Genomic DNA, 22242 nt, shown 5'->3' with positions numbered 1-22242 from the left:
CATTAAAAGTATGTTAAAGCACAGAAGCATGTCAAAACGTAGTTTTACATACAACTTTAATAATTAAATGTTTCTAAATAGAAAGTTTACACTAAAATTGAAAAACAACGTTTTCAAAACCGTACACAGAAACTGTTTTAGAAGATAAAAGCAAGAAAAAATATGCATTTTTTTCCCAAAAGACGTTTTACGTCTGCACTCAGGAACCAAAACCAGCTGTTATTTTTGCCGCACGTTAAGTACGTTTAATATATTTCCTCAGTATATTATGCACACAAACGCGAAATGGTAGAACATTCATACGTTGTCATTGGAAACATGTTCCCATTGCATTGTACGTTAACAAAATAGTTTAACAGCTTTCCAAAGACTAAAAATGGTAGATGGAGTTGAAGCAGAAGTTTTGTGCAAAATAACGAGTATTCATCATTCTTGTAATGTCACCGCACGTTTCCGGCTGTGAATTTAAGGATGAGCGAGACAGACAAATTACACCCTGAATGACAATTAGTTGTTCTTATTACTCGGAAATAATTAATCAACAACCGAAGCCAAGGTGAAAGGGACTATGTATCTTACAATAAACTAGTTTGTGCCAAAACGCGGCATTCAGCCGCTCTGTCAGTGAACATTTCTGTAAACACATGCAAAAGGTAGTACAACTGTGGTATTAAACAAGATTTCAAATTCAGTATCAACGTTAAGGCAGTTTTCTTTTAGAAAAACTACTGGACAGTTACAGCTGACTCGAGAAAGGTCATTTAACATTAACAAAGCAACACTTTTTACGTTAGATTCAACAAATACCAGTTCATTTTCCATGAAAAGTCATTTAAGACGAGCCTTCAATTTTAAACTGGATTAGATGTCTTGTTAACATCATAAACACAAAAAAGAAGACAAAATATATTTGGGTAGTGTTAAAACACTGAAAACTTAAAATGGGTCTCGAGCTGTTAATACTGATCAACAGGCTATATACGGCAAACCTGCACACGGAAATCAGCAGTGAATCACCTTCCATAAGGAAACTTCACATAAAACGGATTCAAATTGGTTCTCACGTATCCTGAAGCTGGTTGTTTGAAATAAAACACATCTAGCAACATCGGTATTGACACTAATTGAAACTGAGTACCATTTTACATGCCTTTCTTGTGCAGGTCCTCCAGTTTGTCTTGGCGAAAAGGTTTGCTAAGATTTTGGTCCAAAAGGTTTTCTACCCAGGTAAGACACACAAAGCATATTCTTGTACAAACAGACAAACTAAGCTACTCATATTGAACTGTCGCTGGTGTGTCAGTGTTTTGTGTGTGTGTGTGTGTGTGTGGGGGGGTATTTCCCTAAAACCCAGTAACACCTGAACAGACAGGAATCTAAAACTGACTGTAGTTTAATACCCAAGTAAATGAGAAACAACCTGACTGTTAAAATTATACTTGAAAGTCAAGATTTGTGTTTTTAAGACCTTGTTCAAACCACCTACTGCATTTGGGTGTTTGGGGATGCATTTAATGTGTGTCACGCAAACATGCACCAGTGCATAAGACATGAGAAAGTGATATTTGGAATTGGCCTTTGCCCTGGTGCCCGACTGTATGGCTACATAAAACAAATACAACTGGTCAGACGAGTTGAAGCAACGTGTTATTCATCTGCTGACTTTCACCGTGGAAGTCAGGACTTCCTCCAGTAATACCTCTGTACTTGCTTTCTTCTCCCTGGAAATAAGAGAGTTTGCCCCTGACGGGTGGCAGGGGGAAGTTACAGTCACGAACGGGAAGCAGCGATCAGCTGTGAGCATTGAGGGGTCCGGGGCCTAATCCTGAACACAGAAATGTTCAGGTGGGATGCGATCTGATTGCAGACACTGACGCAGTATCGTGCCAGATCAAAGCCTGAGAGGACCTGCAGAAGAGGAACATTTTATTCACAATAATATCTTGCACATAATATCAGAACCACTGTAATTAAGGCATCATACATGACTGTCACCGTAACAATTTGTAATCTAAAGCATGACAATATCAGAATTACTCTTTACAGTAATAATGCAGCCATAATGCTTGAATTTCCAGCTATTCAATTCAGAAAATATCTGACTGATTTCAACAGATCACTGGCTCGGTACTCAGATTGACCTACATTAAACACATTCATCGTGTCATGCGAAAGGGTACATTACAGTGATGCTGCATGTTTGCGTCTAAATACAGTACTTTGACATACTCTGTTTAACTGCCTTAGTATATACATACACATGTCTACATAAAAGCACATGCCAAAACAATAAATGAAAGAAAACCTATAATTATGAATTGAATAAATGTACTATCAGGTTCTAGTGACTAGGTTTCACCCTTAATTATTCAAGCCTGCCTGAAGACTTTTCACAGAAATGGAAGCTGACTCACCAGCGCAATCCAAAGGACCAAGTATTCGTCAATGAAACTGCTGAAGTACTGATCCAGGAAGAGCAGGCCCGGACCCAGCAGAGCCACGTCATGGAGATGCATCTCGCTCTTGGTCATGTGGGCCACCTGCAGATAGGACACTGGTTGGTATGCAAACTCGTATCTCAGTGCAGTTGGGCTGCTGGCCATGCCCTGACCACATAGCTCTACATGTTCAAATAGCTGTCCTTGACCATTCCAGGAGGAAAAAGAGATCAACAATTGGGGCTCAGGTGACATCATATTGTGGAAAGAGATGGGAAGTATGTAGGGCCTTCAGCTACAAGTCAGCGGCTCTTGATCATGGAACACAGAGAACAAAGAAAACCCCTGAAGCATGGAAGCCAGCGAACTCACCACCAGCTTGTTTGTGATCTTGGCAGATGCAAAGCCAAAGGCCAGCACGTACAGACAGGGGTGCTTCTCAAACAGACGGACCGACGATTTCTTATGGATCATCACAGCCAGCATGATGACGGAGCCAATGTGAAGGATGGGGGAAAGGACACTCGTGCCCTGTAGTGGACCGGAGCACATACATCCAATCAGAGGAAAAGTAAAAAAAAAACAGGCAAATAGAAAGAAAACACACTCAAGGATCAACAACAGTATCTGGTACACAGTCCCTGTCCCTAGTTCAGCTATCTAAGCCTCCCATGCACCATTCAGTCCTAATCCAAACCACACCTTGCCACCACATTTTGTGATTCCTTCAAGTGGTGATTAGTCTTTTTAGGTGTACTCACTAGAGATGCACCAATCCGATACTGGATCGGTATCGGCACCAATCCAGACATATTAGACGGACTGAGCAGCAGCTATATATGACCGATGCACATCGGATACTTACTTATTTAATTTTTCCGCAGTTCTTGTTAAATCTATTTGTACAATCAATGGCACGGCAGCTCTAGCCAATTTAGATGTGTCTGCCCCTCAGTAGGTGTGAGCGGAGTGACTTCCAGCTGTTGTGTGACGTCATGCACATACCCTTGCAGCACAAAATCATTTAAGAGAGTGATGACCTGGAAGTATTTTACGCTTTTAACAACAACTAGTACCACAGCAATTTGTAATCTTTGTAAAAACAAAGGTTTGAGAGGTGGGAGTAATGTTTTCGCAAAAAAATCTCCCTAAACAAAGTGCACGCAATTGTGCGAGGCAAAAAAAAAGCAATGGATGATTTGGGAGTCGCTGGCTTGGGCAGTTTTGCTACTCGCTGCAGCTGGTGATACAGGAGAGGCTGCTATCGCTTCGAAGTGTAAGTGACGCTGTTGCCAGAAAAAAATTGTGGGGCATTTTCAGCACTTGCCACTTGCATATTTCAGGGTACTGTAGCTGCAAGTGACCCAGCATAAAATGTCCAGCAGTCCCTCTGAATCAATCACAGCGATCCTTGCTTGGAAGATATTCATACTGAACTGTAAAATGCCTCAAAAACGCTTAAAACAAGATGTGCAAACGAGGTGGAACAGTACGTAATGTATGTTTGCATTTGTGTTTACTAATTTAAAAATATTAATGACATGTATAAATGTATATATTCATAGTATTAAAATCGGACACACAAGTCAAACGAACTACACTTCGGGGGTCAAACGTGCTCAGGCACGGTACAGATCGCCTAGTGCGAGTCCACCCAAACGGTCAAGGCTCTCGCATCTTTATAGCTGTACTCACTGCAATAGTGGAGCCGTTTTTCCCAACGCCGCCAGTGAAGATGACGCGAAAGTAGCTGGCGCAGGTGAGGATGGACCCCGCCAAGGTGCAGAGGGCGGGCACGATCTTCATTGGGATGTTTACCACGGGAATCTGTACCGAAAGAGGGAATATAGGTCCAACTACAGTGGGGCTTTCAATAAAACAAACCACACTTGTGAGAACTGCAATAATGTAATGGTTGTGATTGATTCAGAGGGACTGCTGGACATTTTATGCTAGGTCACTTGCAGCTACAGTACCCAGAAATATGCAGTTCTTAATAAGGGAAATAAATTCATTATACAGATGTTTAACATGGTGATCATTTCACTGCTCCATGAACAACACTATAGTTTGAAGAATGTATCATCAAATTATATAAAATCACCAGGAGAGAACATTTTGAAGTTTTAACTAAGATTAAGATGGACTTCACTGATCCCAGGGGAAAAGGCATGATTGCGTTAATGCATGTGGATTTTGCGAATTCAAACTGAGGTAAGAGTTGTCATACAGATCAAAATTAACATTTAACAAATAATAACAGTGGTTAGTGCTGTTGCCTCACACCTCTGGGACCCGGGTTCGAGTCTCCGCCTGGGTCATATGTGTGTGGAGTTTGCATGTTCTCCCCATGTCGTCGTGGGGTTTCCTCCGGGTACTGCGGTTTCCCCCAACAGTCCAAAAACATGCTGAGGCTAATTGGAGTTACTAAATTGCCCGTAGGTGTGCATGTGTGAGTGAATGGTGTGTGAGTTTGCCCTGCGATGGGCTGGCCCCTCATCCTGGGTTGTTCCCTGCCTCGTGCCCATTGCTTCCGGGATAGGCTCCGGAACCCCCGCGACCCAGTAGGATAAGCGGTTTGGAAAATGGATGGATGAATGACTTTACAGTCCATGCACAGAGATCGAGCGAGTGCTCGATTAAATTTTGGATAGTGGACATCACCGATGTGCGAGTAAAGAAAGGCAAGGATGTAATCACCGGAGCTTGCCAGAAAGCATGTCCACCAATCGCGGCCAGGAGATGCATGACAATGATGAGGACCTGCACCTCAGTCACGTCAATCCTGTGAGGGGGGCAGAGCAGGGACACCAATAAGCACCTCCCACCTGTCCTGTCACCTGGACATTCCGGAGAAGAAACTTTCAGGGATTCTGGGATACCTAGTCCTCCTCGGTTTCTCTGGCCATTTGAAATACACGTTGAACATCACCTGACCTCACCGAAACCACCCCTGCAGGTTACTCACAGGCCGAAGCGCAGGACCCCAGAGACATAGGTCTGCCAGTGGGCACAGTAGAAGAGGAACATGCCAGCAAAGCAACAGAAGAACATCCAGTCAGGGTGGGTGCCCAGCTGGAGGGCAAGACAGGTGCCAAGGACCACAAACACTACAGGAGAGAAATGCACAGGGAATCGTCAGAGGCACACAGTCCAGTGGCGTCCAGTCTGATCCTCAAAGGGCCGGAAAAGATTTTATTTACACTCCACAAACTCTAATAGGAACAGACAAACTGGAATAAAAGTGCTAATATTTACTCTCCTGGAAGAAAACACAGACAGATCATAATGATACACCAAAGCAATGCTAGACACACTATTTACAGAACGATTATTGTGATTATTGGTCAAACAAGAAACACATCTCTTCCCTTCCACTGAACATACTGTCTATCCACTGACTGCTTCACGGAGTGCATAAATAATACATTATATATTAAAACCTTTACAATTATAAAGTACAGTTACAGGACCACATACATCTCAGTGCCAATTGCCCTAATCATAAGCATTTTCTTCTTTCCTCATTCTTTACACTAACCGCATGGATCTCAGCTATAAAGCGTATGTGATGATCTTTTGAATTTCAGTTAACTCTGTCTGTACAAACATATCCAAATTCTTGATTTTTTTTTAAACTGTACACGCTCATTTTGCCAATGCACAGCAGATACATTCTGCTGTCACAGCTTTGTGCCCATCAAAAGACAACTGCTCTCAATACACACACTGTACTTGGTACAATTTCAAAACCCAGTTCCAGTAACAGACATATGTGATGTAACTAGAAAATTTAGTAAACAAATTACAGACTTCTCACAGAGGCTGGGAACTCGTTTTTTAGCACCCCACAAGGCTCAGATGATGTTACTTGCTTTAATATCTTACTTAATTACTGGGACACAAGCAAAACACGCAGTCATTTATTTTATGTTGTATTCTCTCAGTCAAACACATGGAGCTCCGCCTGGAGAGATGAGTATGTGTACCAATTAAAACACGTCTGCCATTGTGATTGGTGGAGAAACGTTGAGACTACCTGTGGACAGGGAGTCACAACCATGGTCAAAGAGCTCCCCAAGTGGAGAGCTGCTGCCAGTGCGCCGGGCCTGCTTCCCATCAATGGCGTCCAACGATTGGTAGATGAAAAGGCCCCCTGCACATAATAAGTATGTCCACTGAGGTGCCTGATGAGGGAAAAGGAGAAAAAAACACAAGGACCACAGTTTAGCAGAATATAGATCTCTAAAAAAAAATAACTAGCATCATCAATGTGCATCGTTTTTTATTACGCTGCCTGTCGCTCCCTTAATGGAACAGGTATCTCAAAATGTCATCATGTACCTCCCAGAATGATGTCCCTTTTTCACCTCACTAACTGTGTCCATAGTCTGAGGAAAAACTAGCTGTCCTGTAGTTCAGCCCCCTACCTGCTCAGTGGCAGTGGGACAGTAGCAGACCAGGACCAGGGTGGTGGCGATGTTGGTCAGCAGGCCCACGATGGTGATGAGGTTGGGGGCGACCCATGCAGGGACCCGGCCCACCAGCCACTCCCAGTAGTGCTGCATGAGGGGCTCCAGCAGGGAGTGCCCCGCACTGCTGTACCGGTGCTCCTCCAGCCTCTTCAGCTGGGCACGGGACAGGGGCGGGGCCGGCAGCCTGGTTAACTTGCCCAGGAGCCAGGAACCACCCTTAGTGTCCGGGCCCCATCCCCCAGCCCAGCCTGCCCGGGCACTGGGGCCACGGTGGCTGGTCATCGGGAGCCTACCCTCCGGCAGGGCACTGGGAATCCACCGCGAGGCCGTGCTCAGTCCTGCAGAACCGGGATTAAAAATATGGCTCTAAAGAATACGGATCTGTGCCCACATCTAGAGGGTTGTGGGCTTGGTTCCCATGGCCAACGCAATAATAGAGTTTGGTCCTTAATCCCAGCTACACCAGGGGCACTAGATCTTTCCTCACAAATGAAAGCAGTGTTTCCTCACCTGTACGATGCTTTGAATGAGAGAGTCCATCAACAAAGTGGTCTGACAGCCAGTAAAGGTAAATGGAATGGAGTAGGGTAGGAGGATTGACAGGAGGTGAGTTGTGGAAGGGGGTGGTGAGCTCTGACACTACTGTGGTGGGGGGGGATGCATGTCACCATGGTAACCAGCTCTCAATATTGGCACAGTTCTAACCTCCAATAAGACACATTCAGGCCTGGGCTGTAGGTCAGAGGAAAATTAAATTGACCAAGCTGAACCCGGAGCAGCCCAAGATGGCATTATTCTCTAAAAGCAAGGATTTAAGCTTAATTGACTATCACTTTTATGTTGGTTTGCAACAAAACAGGAATATTTCCAAGTGATGCTTCAAAAGCCTCTTCAAATTCCATGCCCTGCAAGCATATCAGTACGCCTTTCAGTACGAACAAAGCAAACCACATAAAAATCAATAAACATGTATACTGACGACTGGGCCCTTCATGTCACACCAAGGCAGAAGTGTAAAAAAGGATGTGACGATTATCAAAATGCTCCTCTGCACTTTCATTTCTGAATTCAGACAACCTGTAAATGTACCATGAAAACACACATACACTGAACCCGTTCGACCAATACATCTGCCATCTCCTAATGGCAACAGTTTAACAGCTTCCATCCCTGAGCTGCTGAAATGTAGCCACACATACGCTACCTATAAAAGACAATAAAAACTGCGGTTCAAAAAGTGAAGTTAACACCTAGCCTAGATTCCCAAGCTGCAGTTAATAGTAATAATACTAAAAACAAGCAGTTTGGTGTTGCAGGGAAAGCAAACACGAAGCCATTCAACACTCAACTGCGGCTGCAAGTGTAAATAAAATGTATGTTCATTGCGCAGGTGATGTCCCTGTGGCATCCGGTTTTCCTTACCTTCTGCTTAGGAAACAGGCCACAGGGCTGATCGCCTGCGTCTCTCCGCAGCCGGTACAGAGCAGCCGATCCAAGCCGAGCCGAGCTTTGAAGAGGGGATCGGCGGGATATTGCACGGGCAGCTGCGTCTGGGCCGGTGGCTCAGAAGGGGAGCGGTCTCGGCCGAGATAGCAGCCCCGAGACTCGCAGCGCAAACGTGCACTGCAGCCCCAACCCCATACACTACCAAGGGAGGGGGAGAGGAGAGGAAAAAGCCCCGCAGCCGCTTCCGTCTCTCGCGACGACTCGGGGAACGACGTTCGCCCGGGTCGGTTCTGCAAATTCACCGCTTATTCGGCATGAATGGCATGACAGCAAAAAAAAAAAAAAGCAACGTATTAAGACCCAAGAGCTAAGACTGCATGCAATAAAATCCCTAACGCATTCCGAGAACGTCCCGCTCCCATCCCCCTCGAAGCGACTTGGGGAGGAGGGGAGAAGTACTGCGGCTCGGGATCCAACAGAGGCGGCTTAGGGGGACATGCTCACAGAACCGGTCCGCCCCAGATAGAGGTTACATGATACCAGTAAAGTGACGGAGACCGGGCGACGAACCGCTTTCTAACAGCGTACAGTACGGATGGGATGCACATTCTGAAAAGACTGTCATAAATAACGAATGCCTCCTTGCCAGCTACCAAGGAGGGAATAACACGTATCACACAGTATGGATACTAACGGATATATTTTAGTTTAAAAACATAACATTTGTCTCTTTTCGACTTGGTTTAGTCTGAATACATCATTTCCTATTTTAGTACAGTCATTTGTAAAGTACTGATGCTCCAGCAACACGCTGACGCAGGCACAGTGCAACTTGGGATATGTAGTTCAGCGTTCAGAGAATCGTCCATAGAATAACTTCATTGATTTTCTGGCATTTGAGAAGTAGGAGTTATAGGTGTATAAGAATGTACATGTCGTGTATTGTTAGACAAATTAAACCATTCAGTGTCCCACCTTGCACTTTGTAAAGAGCTGGAAGATCTTTAGATGCGAGATACGCAGCCATCTACTCCATCTACTCGTGCAGATGTTTCCCAGTTTACCAGCTTACCAGTTGCCTCTTCGCCTTGTGTACTAAATCGCAAATGTTCTTTTTATGACCGGCGATGTTGGTCACCGCAAAGCACAACTCGTAAACGTAGGATTACACGCTGGTCAGATGCTAAGACTTCTAGAAACATTTAACAAAGAGCCGCTTATGCAGAACTTGGCTCAGTTGTCTTTCTCTGCAGCCCGATAACAGACGCACAAAGAATTTTATTGTAAAGGTACAGCATGGTGCATAATTTGCATGTCATTAAAAGCGTCTAGTAATTAATTCCTTGCGCATACATTTATCGTTGTCTTTACTTGCTGGTGGTTTGAGGCAAAGGTGAAGTACTGATCTGGTTCTTCAAGTTAATAACTACAAGCTAGAAGATGAGCTCATTAAACTGTATTCATTTCTCAAATAGTTAACTGTAAATGTAGTCATTGGTCAGAAAACCTGCTAATGTGTTTTAAACACAATTATTTTGAATTACTATTGTATATGCGATCATTTTTGAGGTTGCAATATTGAAACCTAAATAAACACATCCATAGTAGTGTCCAAAGTTTTGTTGGCATTTTTTAATTGAAAAATTAATATAGTTGATGTTTGGATATTTTATATATATTATACAAAGTTATATTTCAGAGGCAGCAAACATGTGCTATCTGTTTTAATGACAGTAGTCTGCCGGTGCATTGCTAGCTGGTTCTGTTTTCAGCTACATATCAGTCATATTGCTGACATCATTTTCGGTCATTCAGGGGTCACAGAGGTAATTTTTATGTTACATCATTACCATTCAGTTTTCAACTACAGTGAAGGCTATAGTGAAAACCTATATGAACAGTGTGGCCTATCTCAGCACCATCGGGGTATTGTTGCAATGACACAACACTTGTATGCTCTTTGCTTGAGGCAGAAACATCCTCTCACAATCTGTCTCATACAGGACAATTAATCTTATTTAGCAAAAAAGGTTCTCTGTCTATCACAGTGTGATTGCATGCATGCATTTGCAAGCAGCTCTCAAGCTAAGGGCACTGACAGGCTCGAATCAGTTGAGCGCTTCTCTTATTGCACACCTAGCAAGCTAAGGCATGTAGTTCTACAATAAATACAAATGTTCTGTGGTTTTTTGTTTCTTTAAGTTCCTAGTTATTATCTCACTTTGACTAATATCTTTTGTCATCTACTTCTGTTGACTTTCTTGTAGATTAAAATCTGTAGCTGTTATGCAATTTTATTTGCTGGGGTACATTATGCAGAATCCATCAAGGCCAAATTTTGCTGAAATAGTTTTTATTGCGTTGCTGGTGTTTTTTTAGTTTAGCAGGTTTTTGTCATTTTTCCAAATCACCGCCCCTGGCTGCTGATTGGCTATTATCATTGATTGACACTTGCCAGCATGTACCCCAGCCAAATCCATCCTTGCTTCCATCCACATATCCCAGAATGGGTTGGGGTGTGCCCATTGTTGCCTATCCCAACCTGGATGGGATGCCAGTAAACCACCGGGCACACACTTTCACACTATATGCAAATTATAGGTGTCTTTTAATAGTACAGCTTCAGATTTCAGGTGGAAATCAGAGTATCAAGAAGAAACTCACACAACAGCAGGAGAACATGCAAATTCCACACACACGGAGCGGAGGTGGGATCCCTCAGAGGTGTGAGGGAAGACTGCCACTTTTCCAGTATTTACTGAAAAGAATATTTACATATTTCCATCATAGGTTTTTGGCTAGTTAGTCTGTGGGTTGGCCTAGCATCCATAAGGTAGCAGAAAGGAGTTTTCTAAGGTGTCAGCATAGAGAAAAAAGGTTTCTGGCAAAATATCTTTATTATCTTTCCCCTGGACCCTGATGATAACACTCATACACGTAAATGAGACAATGTCTGCAGGAATGAGAAACTGGCCAAAATACCACATATTACACAGGAAACAGGGCTGCAAATGCGCCCTGAGATTTCTGAACTGCAACGCAACCACTTGTTAGAACAAGCAATATAATCAATGCTTAAAGAATGCATTTATGTTTTTTTTTTTGGCGGGGGGGGGGGGGGGGGGGAGGGGGGGCACAAGATTTGTTGCATTCCTTTAAGACCAACACTGCAAAGATGGGAAGATCAGTGGATCCAAATATCATACAGCCCTTTGTATTCAAGGTCTGTTTACAAATACAAGGGTCAGGTTAGCTGTGCTGTTTGTAGTTACTCTAGCAGAGCTCGCTCCTTTGGAATATTCCCCGATACCCTGTAGTAAACTCTCTTCTTTTACACTAATACGTCCTGATTGTCTCTTTACTAGAACTCACTTCAGCTCCAGTTGCATTTTAAACCACAAACAAGACAGATTAAAAACCTAAAAGTATTACCCCAGATGTGTGAGCCCAGCCTACAAAACTGAATGAATGTGCAAAGAAATTAAATCCTTCTAACACTGCCAAGGTATTACTGTTCCTCAGGATGAAATATCTTAAAGAAATTTAAGCTTGACTTGTATCAAATTTCTCACCTGTGGGTGAGAGCATGTAGATAACAGCTTGTCCAACATCTCATTCTGAAACCATGTGTACTGATATGAAGCTGGTCACCCCATTGATGCAATAATATCTACTCTTCTGGGAAGGCTTTCCAGTAGATGTTGGAACATTGCTGGTAGGATCTGTTGCCTTTCAGGTTAGGTGTTGATGTTCGCCGATCAGGTTCCTTTCTGTGAGTTCGTCTTTCTACCACTTCACAACTGAACTTGCACCCAGATGTTTCCATTTCACAATTGCTTCATTTGACCAGGGTATCTCCAGCATGTCAGAAATGCGTCAAACTGACTTGTTGGACGGCATCCTATAAGGGTGCCAAGTGCAAAGTCACTAATCTATTCTACACAACCACCTATTCCGCCGCCAGTGTTAGTTGTGTGTCACCAGTGGGTATGGCTTAATTGGACAATTACTGTCATTAATAGGGTTGTCCACATATTATATGGCCATAGTCACTACTCTGTTGTCTCTACCTGGTAAGTGTCTATGTCAGGCCCAATAGGGGGCCCCTTGTACTACTAAGAGTTGGATGAGGGACCCTTCAGTACGCAGAGGAAAATGCAAAAGGTTGTAACAAAAGGCCAGTCCATCCCTTCCTTTTTGTCCAATACAACAGTCTGGATACTGGTCAGGTTGGGAGGAGTTTGGCCATCATGACCTTTGACCTGGGCAATAATTTCCTTCTGGGAATGATTTAGTTTTATTATCAGTTTGGAGGAGAAAGTAAGAGGAGGAAGTAGCCAGAAGCACCAAACAACCGCAATAGGAGAAAGCTAAGTCAGCTAGTTTTATGGATGATGTACACCAAAGGGGCATTCCTAAAGACAGAAGTTACCGGAACAAAGATAACATTTTCATTTGTTCTGAATTCACTGATCTCCAGGATTCAGATTCAAAACAAGCTCACACACACAGACACGTTTTATATACAGGAATACTATTCATTTATCTTTATGGCATTTACAAATAAAAATAAAATTCCTCAAAATTACCTTCAGTGTAGGTCATTGGAGAAAAAGCCAGTAAGTTATGGGGTCAACGTGATGGAAAAGTGAGATCTGTAGAGGGCAGAGTAGCTGTTACGGTACGACACGGCACTGTGCCGGCCTCTGTAACGCTGTACGATAAGAGCAGCGGGGACAGGTTTGGAAAGGAACTGGCAGAATGGCCAAACAGAGTCCCGCCAGGTATATTTACGTACAGAAAATCTGCATGAACGCTGCTAACTCAGCAACGTTTCTGGTACAGAGAGAGGGTTTTGTGCTATCTGGTGCAGAGGTGGATAGTCCAGGTCCAGAAAGTTAAAATCCAGACCGTGATATTGCTTTAACCAACCAGTTGAGCAATCTGTGACTGTTCTCTATACCCAACTGGTTGGTTGAAACAAAATCATGGTCAGGATTTTTACTTTCCGGACCTGGACTATCCACCTCTGATCTGGAGCCCATGGTGTCATGACCGCCTGAACTTGGCTTGCCCTTTCCCGCCCCAGCGCCCGAGACCATTTCACCCTCCCACACGAGCAAGGTGTGGCTTCGGCAGCTTTAAGGACAATGTGGGCATGGACTGTGACCAGCTTAATGCAGCGTTAGCCGTTTCTGGGCGTGGTTTTGGCTCAGTGTAGTGTTACTCTTATCTACACTGGGCATGGCTATTCTCCAGGCTGATCCTGAGATGGGGGGGGGGGGGGGGGGGGGGCTAATGTCACTCTTAGCTTCTGACAGGTGTCACCATGGTTACCTTCACATTGCTATGTTTTTGTTTAAAAAATGAAGTTTTACAACATAATCCTCACAGACGTTTCCAAATTGTTTATAAAAGTATTTCCATCCACACTGAAATGAAATGTATATGATGTTGCTATTAGCCTACATTGGGCATGCGTGCTTCAACAACCAGCAAATTTGTCTCTTTTTGCAGAAATATGCAGCAGTTGCACTGCGTATCGCGCTACTGGAAGCGGTTTCTCCATAGCCGGCATGTTACGATACTGTTTACCTCTGTGTAGGGTGACCAGCATCTGACCAGTCAGACAAAGAGTGCAACTAGCAGAACCAAATCATCAATGGGCCATCTGATGAGACCAATTAGTGTGCTCCTAAGGTCTGTGTTTTCAAATCTCTGTTTTCACTCATCCACACTACATCGTTAAAATGGAATTTTCAGAAGGATACAGCTCTGTGAACGTTGTCAAACGTCTGTTTTTGGGGTAGTGCGGACGAAAGGCAAAAACGCGGACTAATGTCTGCGTTTTTATACAAAAACGTAGAAGTGTGAATGTAGCCTTAGTCTCAGGTAAGCATGACTGTGTCCAGCTCAGCACAGACTCTGCTGGCCATAGTGTCTGATGAAAACCCCACAGTAATAACCCGGACCTCAAGCTGACCCCAGATGAACCAAGAGCTTCCTCTGAAGCTCTTATAATAGCAAAAATCAGAAAAACCTTAAACCTCCAACACAGACAGAGTGGTGGAGAATGTGTCAGATTTGTGTTTTCTTTTGCCATTCCTGCACTACATGAAATCTATTTTTTATCTCCTCCCTATACTCTCAGAAAAAAGGGCAAGTTTTTGTACCTTTGCTTGTCACTGGGGCTGTACCCTCAAGGGTCTGCCAGTTGTACCCTTAGCTGTAGGTAATTGTACCATTTATGGTATAAAAATGGACGATGAGAAACATTTCTGTACCATTGATAGTACAGTAATGCTTTTTGTACCTTTGGGATCTTCCTCAGAGGCCATTTCTGTACCTTAAACCGGACAATTACAAGTGTGCAGCCCCAGTGTCAAGCAAAGGTACAAAAATGGACCATTTTTTCTGAGAGCGCATGATCTTCCTATATTTATACATAAAAATTCAGGTTGAGCATTATGTCACATAGATTGACCCAGGATGATGCATTTTGGAGACTAAGGGCCATTCAAATAGTTTAAAGTAAAACTGGGCAGAACCTTCCTTGTTTCAAGGAAGCAGGAGCAGCTCTGCTCCTCGGCTCATGTTAGCACAAGCTAAGTACCAATTAGGGAACCAAAAACACCTTCATGCGGGGAGCTGGACAAACAAAATCGGAGGAACGTCAGACAGAAATACAATGCTATCTCCTTGGTGATGAATATCTCTAGTCACCACACCCTGAAGGACTATCAACGGGAAGGGGCCACATCAGGTTAGACACATGCAGTTCTGCCGAGGAGGTGCTCCAATCAAACTGAAGAGTGATGACCATGTGATCATTCATTGGCCAGGTATTCCCCGGCGTCACCACCAAACTGGAATACGCCCCGGCAGAGCGACACTGGGTAGGGTGGAGGGACGTGGACTAGGTGGTTCTAGGGTCATTCCAAGGCCACGGTGGCCTTTGCAATAGGCACTCTGCGGAAGAAGAAGCTGGAGCCTCGGAATAGCTGCCCCTAGTGGAGAGAAATGCTGGTGCAGACATACTCAGAAGAACAATACAGAAACACAAGCTCAGATGGACACAAACCCACCTGTGCGCTCAGGTGTTTCCAACAGTGGATCCAGGACCTGAAGATGGGCAGGTTAGGGGGAAGGCCGGCTGCCAGGCTGCAGAGAAGCAGATGGTTACAGTGTCATTTGAGAGCCAAGTTCACAGCCCTGTGTCTGCATGGCTGCTCATCCTCCACACAACCACTAGAGGGTGACATTTTACCTTGAGTGACTGACAATTACTGGCCGTCAGCTGTGTTCTGCATATACCTAGTGACAATTACGAATAAATGCTCCCGGCTAAATTACTCCAATTAAATTTGCATTTGCCTAAATAAAATAACTGGGTGCTCGCCAAAGATATTCTCCGGAAGCATATTTCTCAAAGTCAGCCCCTCCAAGGGAATGGAACATAAAACTGCCTGGCAACCAATCTTAAGGGCCCCCTGCTGCCTACCAGAGGTAACAGGTGGCTGTAAACTCACCCGCAGTTGTTTACCGCCATCAGGTCAGCCACCAGCATGAAGGGGTAGGTTAGTACGCTGACGGCGATCTTCAAAACAATAGCAAGATTACAAAAAGAGAAATTATTACCGGACATGAGAATGAGTTGTGTTAATTCCACAATTTTCCAGAATACCTAAACCAGAATGGCTCTAATTAGGAGGAGAAAGCGTACCCAATCTCATACAGAAAACAAGTATGAAAACGCAGCCAGTCTCACCCAGAACAAGCTGCCCACATACAGGAAAGTTTGAAATCACAAAGTGATGGAACTCACCCCATCACAAAGTGCCCGAATACGGAAAACCGAGTATAAAATTACAGTTACATTCATCGCAATGCAAACTCTCCTTATACGGGAAATAGCCATAAAATCACAGCTAGACTCACCCCCATTACAAACTTGGTGTAGCTCCGGACCGCCGGCGCTTGGCTGAACTGCATCAGGGAACAGAAGAAGGACGAGAGAGCACAAGAAAAGGAATCAAAGTCCATCCATGCAGCCTGGAGCTACAACCTTAGAGATGTGAGACCAGAACATTACCCAGCATGCCAGCAGGATTCTCATGTAACAAACATACTATTGAGGAACCAAAAGCGCTCAGGGAACCAACAGAAACATTATGCAAACATCACACTTGCGACAGCGACCGCAGAGCGTCAGAGATTCTCAAGGGAAGCTGAAGAAGCAAAGTGACTGTGAGAGATCAAAGGGAGAACGAGTTCAGGTCCTTCCTGCTGAGCGAAGCTCCAAGCAGACAGGGTCCTGGCTCTTACATTGTCATCCACAGCGTAGGTGTTGATGAAGTGCGCCAAGAGGTTGCAGCACCACAGGAAAATGACCTCGCCCAGGATGTGAGGCACCAGACCTCTAGACAGAGAACGCAAGGTCCAGGTCAGCCAGGGACGAGGCCCATTTACCAGTTTCATACCTCATAACCTTTAACACCTGTGCTTTTCAACCTAGTCCTCAGGGTCAACAGACAGCTGACATTTTTGCTCCCTCCCAGCTCCCCACACACCTGAATCAAACAATCAGGTGCACCGAATACATGGTACTTGCTGAGAGGAAGCAAAAATGTGGGCTGTCTGAGGATCCCCAAGGACTGGGCTGAGGAACTTTGCTTGAGACTCTGGCTCCATTAAACATGCCAGGACCAGACTTATAAAGGACCTGAGGGTGAAACATGTTGAGACATGACCAAGACTTCAGAGGAAGAGTTTGCAGGCCAGAACAGTTCCTCATACTGTTTAGGTAGCTGTTTTCACTGTTGCAACATGACTGTTCATTCAAGTTTGTGTACACAAAAGAGACAGTCCCACCCATTAGTGCAAACTATGCCCTCCTCACTTCGACTCACGTACACAAAAAAGCCAGACACGCCCTCTTCCTGGAAGATCTTGATAATGCAGCTGAGTAGGCCTCTGGAAAAGCAAGAGGATAGTCAGAGGGGCTCCCAGGACAGGACGTATCTTGTTGTCAGTGCAATGATGGGAGACTGCTGTGCTGGTGAATCCAGCCTTACCTGTACTTGACCTCCCTGCCCACAAACTGGGCCATGCAACGGACAGAGATGACTGGTAGAAGAATGGAGAGACAGAGTTAGTGTGGTGGCTCTGCAAGGCTGTGACTGCAGAACTGAATGTTTTGCAAAGCATCCTAGACAATAGGCTTCCAGCGGAAAGAACCGTCTCTCACAAGGGACTCAAACACATAGCCCGCTGGGGACTCAGACACACAGTCCGCTGGGGACTCAGACACACAGCCTGCAGGGGACTCAAACATACAGCCCGCTGGGGACTCAAAGACACAGCCCGCAGATCATTGACCCCTGACCACCTGAATCATACCATGGAAGGGATGAGTGGCAACACACAGCCGCTGGGGACTCAGACACACAGCCCGCTGGGGACTCAGACACACAGCCCGCTGGGGACTCAGACACACAGCCCGCTGGGGACTCAGACACACAGCCTGCAGATCATTGACCCCTGACCACCTGAATCATACCATGGAAGGGATGTGTAGCAATCCGAGACAGGCACTGGACCAGCATCTCATGAGAGGTCTGAGAGACAGAGAGAGAGAGAGAGAGAGAGAGAGAGAGAGAGAGAGAGATCATAGAGTATCATAGACATCATAGCCCCAAAGGAGCAAGTCTCTGCTACCTTTCTCAACAACCTCTCACCTCTCTGACAACTTTCCTGAGGGACGTCTTCAGGTCGTCTCGGTTGGACACGTGCTCCACATCTTCCCTGGGGACCACCTGGGGAGACAAAAGACACAGACTGCTGGGGCTGTTGCCTTGGTGGCATGTATCTTGATTTTCATCACTGTAATATAACGATTTCTGCCTGTTCTTCCGATTAAGTTGCTGCCTGAAAGCATACTTACAAAGGATTTACTGCTAGACAATGGGCATCATTAGAGTGTGGCTATTACATTAAACAGCAGGTCAGGTCGGGGAAAGACAGGAATTTGGTGACGGTCCCTGGTGTCACCTGGCCAACTCACCTGCTTGACCTTGGTGCGAACCACAGTGGAGACGGCACTGGACACGAGTCGGGGGGGCAGGCCACGGAAAAGCCCCCGCTTGCCATCCACCTTCACGATATGGCGCGCTGCAGGGCAGAAACACCACATTAGACAGCTACACTAAACTATCACAGAAATTTGCATTAGCAATGGTGGACAGGCCCATGCATATTATAGGATTATTTTATCCCTGTGCAGCAATTCATGACTCAAGGTAACCTTCAGTGAATCATTTTCATTGTCTTTCCCCCTTCAATATTACAGTGAAATTCTTGCCGAGGGCCAAAACCAATTCGTCGCATTAAAACCGTACTTGCCCTGAAAGCATGAAGCCGGGTGTTGAAGGACAATGCATTTAATAATAAAGAACCCAAATTACACTTAAATTAGAAGTACTGTCCAGGATTATCAGTGAAAAGGAAATTCAATTATTACATGCAACATAAAATTAACAATAAGGAGCAATCAAAAGTTTAAAAATGTAGTGTGAACAGCAAGAACAACTATTATTAATATATTACCTCTAGGCATGGTATTATTTTTAATGCATAATATCCCATATATATATATATATATATATATATTAATGGCAATTAAAGGACAATCAGTTACTTGAGTTTGAAGGGTAGCAATCTAGAAATGGACGTGCTACCCAGGTTACCAGAATGGCCAACAACAACACACAGGGAAGTTAATGGTGGGAGACAGAATCGGGGTGGAGCAGAGCAACTAACCATAAGAGAAGAAGCCAGGTAGGTAGAGGACTTTCCTCCCAAACATGGTGGTCCCCGGCGTGGGAACTAGGGGCTCATGTCCAACCTGGGGCCAGACAGAGAAAGACAGAGGTGTTCGAGAAACTTTCTGTAGCAGGAAACACTTCAGCAACCCTGTTGAAGCCTGTTCTCAGGCTACAGCATCCATCCATCCATTTTCCAAACGGCTTATCCTACTGGGTCGCAGGGGGTCCGAAGCCTATCCCGGAAGCAATGGGCACGAGGCAGGGAACAACCCAGGATGGGGGGCCAGCCCATCGCAGGGCACACTCACACACCATTCACTCTCACATGCACACCTACGGGCAATTTAGTAACTCCAATTAGCCTCAGCTTGATGTTTTTGGACTGTGGGGGGAAACCGGAGTACCTGGAGGAAACCCCACGACGACATGGGGAGAACATGCAAACTCCGCACACATGTGACCCAGGCGAAGACTTGAACCCGGGTCCCAGAGGTGTGAGGCAACAGTGCTAACCACTGCACCACCATTGTTCCCTCAGGCTACAGCAAGCACCCTAATTATCAGATCAGGACCTGTAACATTTCTTCAACACTGCTGCTGAAGTACCTTAGGAAAGTCTACCAGGATGCCTCCAGTGTGCTTGTTCCAGAAGGTGCGTCCCTGGACCACATTACATAGGCTGGGTGACTCCTGCTGGTTCTTATTGGCTACTTAAATGTACCAATCAAGACAGTGCTGCATTAGAATGAATCACTCGATCCATGGGGCTTTGCTGCCGGTTATAGACTGTAAGCAAATCAAACAGTTATGGGCTGGCGCCAGAAAACCTCTCCCCCCTTTCTACATAGGGGTAGCCTGGAGCAAAACGTCCTGAACTACTTACCTATAGCTAACAATCAGAGGCCTTACACCACAATGTGACAACAGCCCCCAAGGAAGTCAAACCCAAATTCTGACTGCTGCTGTTCTGTCACTAACTAAGAAAAACATCAATCCAAAACTTAATGGAAACTGCTTCATAACAGCATCATAATTTGACCTATGAGCTCCAGCGGAATCCTTTCTCACTGACCTATCAGTTCCAGCTGAATCCTTTCTCACTGACCTATCAGTTCCAGCTGAATCCTTTCTCACTGGCTTATCACCTGCAGCTGAATCCTTTCTCACTGACCTATCAGCTGCAGCTGAATCCTTTCTCACTGACCTATCAGTTCCAGCTGAATCCTTTCTCACTGGCCTATCACCTGCAGCTGAATCCTTTCTCACTGACCTATCACCTGCAGCTGAATCCTTTCTCACTGACCTATCAGCTGCAGCTGAATCCTTTCTCACTGACCTATCAGCTACAGCGGAATCCTTTCTCACTGACCTATCAGCTGCAGCGGAATCCTTTCTCACTGACCTATCAGCTGCAGCTGAATCCTTTCTCACTGACCTATCAGCTGCAGCGGAATCCTTTCTCACTGACCTCTCAGCTCAAGTGAAGTCCTTTCAGCTCCAGCATCCCATTTCCCTTACCTGTCATGACTCCTTTCAAATGTCTGCAGCATGGAACTGGTAAACTATTGCCTAATTGCACTATAATTGTCATTAACAAACACCACATCAATCTCTACCAAATTACTTATTGTTTTAAAATAGTGTTTACATAACGTAAAACAATTATAAAGGCCGGAGGAAACCATTTTGTCATTATCAAGAAACACATCCATTATTAAATAAGTAACTTTAACAATAACCTTTAAAACTGCATTCATCTAAATTAGCAATGATTTAAATTATTAAACACTGTCTTCAGTTATTCCAAGTATAACAGTGTAATGCATTGCTGTTGTATAACATAAATATATTCATGCAAAAAACTGGAGTCCATTACAGACAGGAAAAAACTTTCATTGTTCTGGGAGAAAGAATAAAAACTTTAATGCATTTTTATTATTAATCCTAACATCAACAATTCTGTTTGTAATTTCAGTTAATTATGCTCATTGGGCCAGTGGTAAAATATACTGTTACATTTAGGTTGTATTAACTAGATTGTGCATGGGGATTTCTGGCAGGGTGCTGACATACGAGGCTCAGACCGGCACTGTCAGACTCCGCGGTGAGAGACTGTGATGGAAGCGACACTGTGAGTGATCGTTTTATTGCCCATTTGAGGTATTACTCACAAATTAAATAGGGAAATACGCATATGAATAAACAGTGAATGGTGGAATGACTCCTGCAGCCCATCAAAAAAGCAATTAAACAACATAAGTATATGTTAATCCTTAAAATAAAAAAATATCGTTCTGGACATGCACATGGAGCAAACGTATCTGTTACTCTACGATTACATAAAAATGCATGAAAAAGCCACGCAGGCTGGAGAGACGATCTTATCTACTGCAACATGTCCAGCGTTTCAGCAGAGCTCCGCGTTAGCGCCGTATGAGCTGCGCCGCATGCAGTATTCACTTTTCATGCACTCCTGATTGCAGCTGAACACTCGTGCCAGTGCGTGTGTATGTGTGCGTGTGTATGTGTGCGTGTGTATGTGTGTGTGTGTCTGTGTGTGTGTGTGGGGGGGGTATTCTCTTAGCCACACCCGGGTTCAAGCACAATTCACAAGTTTTCACACGTTACCTGAATTAGCAGTTTTACATAAAGTAGGGGATGTGTGATTGCAGTCACCCCGGCTCCGAGCAGCACGATGGCCGTGTCCACATCCACCGAGGTGGCGGTCGCGGCCGGAACGCCATTCCGGTCGAAAAGGGGGGCTCGTTGTGTTCCCCCTTCATCAGTCATGTCTTCAGCTGTCACGCCGGTAGCGAACAGGAGTGAAATCCACCTCCGCCGGGACTTCACCGTGAGAGACTCCGAGACGCGAGCGCGTAACCACCCCGAGTCACGTGACTGCACCGGGAAGTCAACCAAAACAAGCGATGACGTGAGCGCAGAGGTCGGCCCTGAAACCTCGTCGCGTAGACGGCAGATGGCGCTGCAAGCACACTTGGAAAATATGAATCCTCCACGCGTGACAGAACCACCAGGAAAAATTCCTCGTATATTCCTGTT

The 22242-nt window shown here is 44.9% G+C and overlaps 2 protein-coding genes across 5 annotated transcripts; both read right to left on the bottom strand.

The window, feature by feature from the left end:
• Positions 1 to 39: 39 nt before the first annotated feature.
• On the bottom strand, positions 40 to 9629 carry LOC125748093 (choline/ethanolaminephosphotransferase 1-like). Of its 4 annotated transcripts, none has more exons than XM_049023909.1 (9): positions 9335 to 9629; positions 6869 to 7251; positions 6478 to 6625; positions 5407 to 5548; positions 5139 to 5223; positions 4134 to 4265; positions 2811 to 2969; positions 2415 to 2540; positions 40 to 1908 (listed from the first exon to the last, which is right to left on the bottom strand). In XM_049023909.1, the coding sequence occupies exons 1-9, from the start codon at positions 9384 to 9386 to the stop codon at positions 1771 to 1773; spliced, it is 1365 nt and encodes a 454-aa protein (XP_048879866.1). In that variant the 5' UTR covers positions 9387 to 9629; the 3' UTR covers positions 40 to 1770. The 4 variants fall into 4 exon arrangements, with proteins under 4 accessions (XP_048879866.1, XP_048879869.1, XP_048879870.1 ...); XM_049023912.1 differs by lacking the exon at positions 9335 to 9629 and adding an exon at positions 7424 to 9328; XM_049023913.1 differs by lacking the exon at positions 9335 to 9629 and adding an exon at positions 8336 to 9328 and having other exon boundaries at positions 6869 to 7555.
• A 1608-nt stretch (positions 9630 to 11237) lies between these two features.
• On the bottom strand, positions 11238 to 22098 carry LOC125748096 (mitochondrial carrier homolog 1-like). The gene is made up of 12 exons (XM_049023916.1): positions 21811 to 22098; positions 19178 to 19262; positions 18423 to 18529; positions 18097 to 18174; positions 17919 to 17976; positions 17434 to 17485; positions 17273 to 17332; positions 16685 to 16778; positions 16298 to 16345; positions 15889 to 15956; positions 15445 to 15520; positions 11238 to 15366 (listed from the first exon to the last, which is right to left on the bottom strand). The coding sequence occupies exons 1-12, from the start codon at positions 21970 to 21972 to the stop codon at positions 15292 to 15294; spliced, it is 963 nt and encodes a 320-aa protein (XP_048879873.1). The 5' UTR covers positions 21973 to 22098; the 3' UTR covers positions 11238 to 15291.
• Between the last annotated feature and the right edge of the window lie 144 nt (positions 22099 to 22242).

Source organism: Brienomyrus brachyistius, chromosome 8, assembly GCF_023856365.1.
Source record: "Brienomyrus brachyistius isolate T26 chromosome 8, BBRACH_0.4, whole genome shotgun sequence".
NCBI lineage: Eukaryota > Metazoa > Chordata > Actinopteri > Osteoglossiformes > Mormyridae > Brienomyrus > Brienomyrus brachyistius.
The sequence above is the reverse complement of the archived record's forward strand: the minus strand, read 5'-3'. Positions and strand labels throughout refer to the sequence as shown.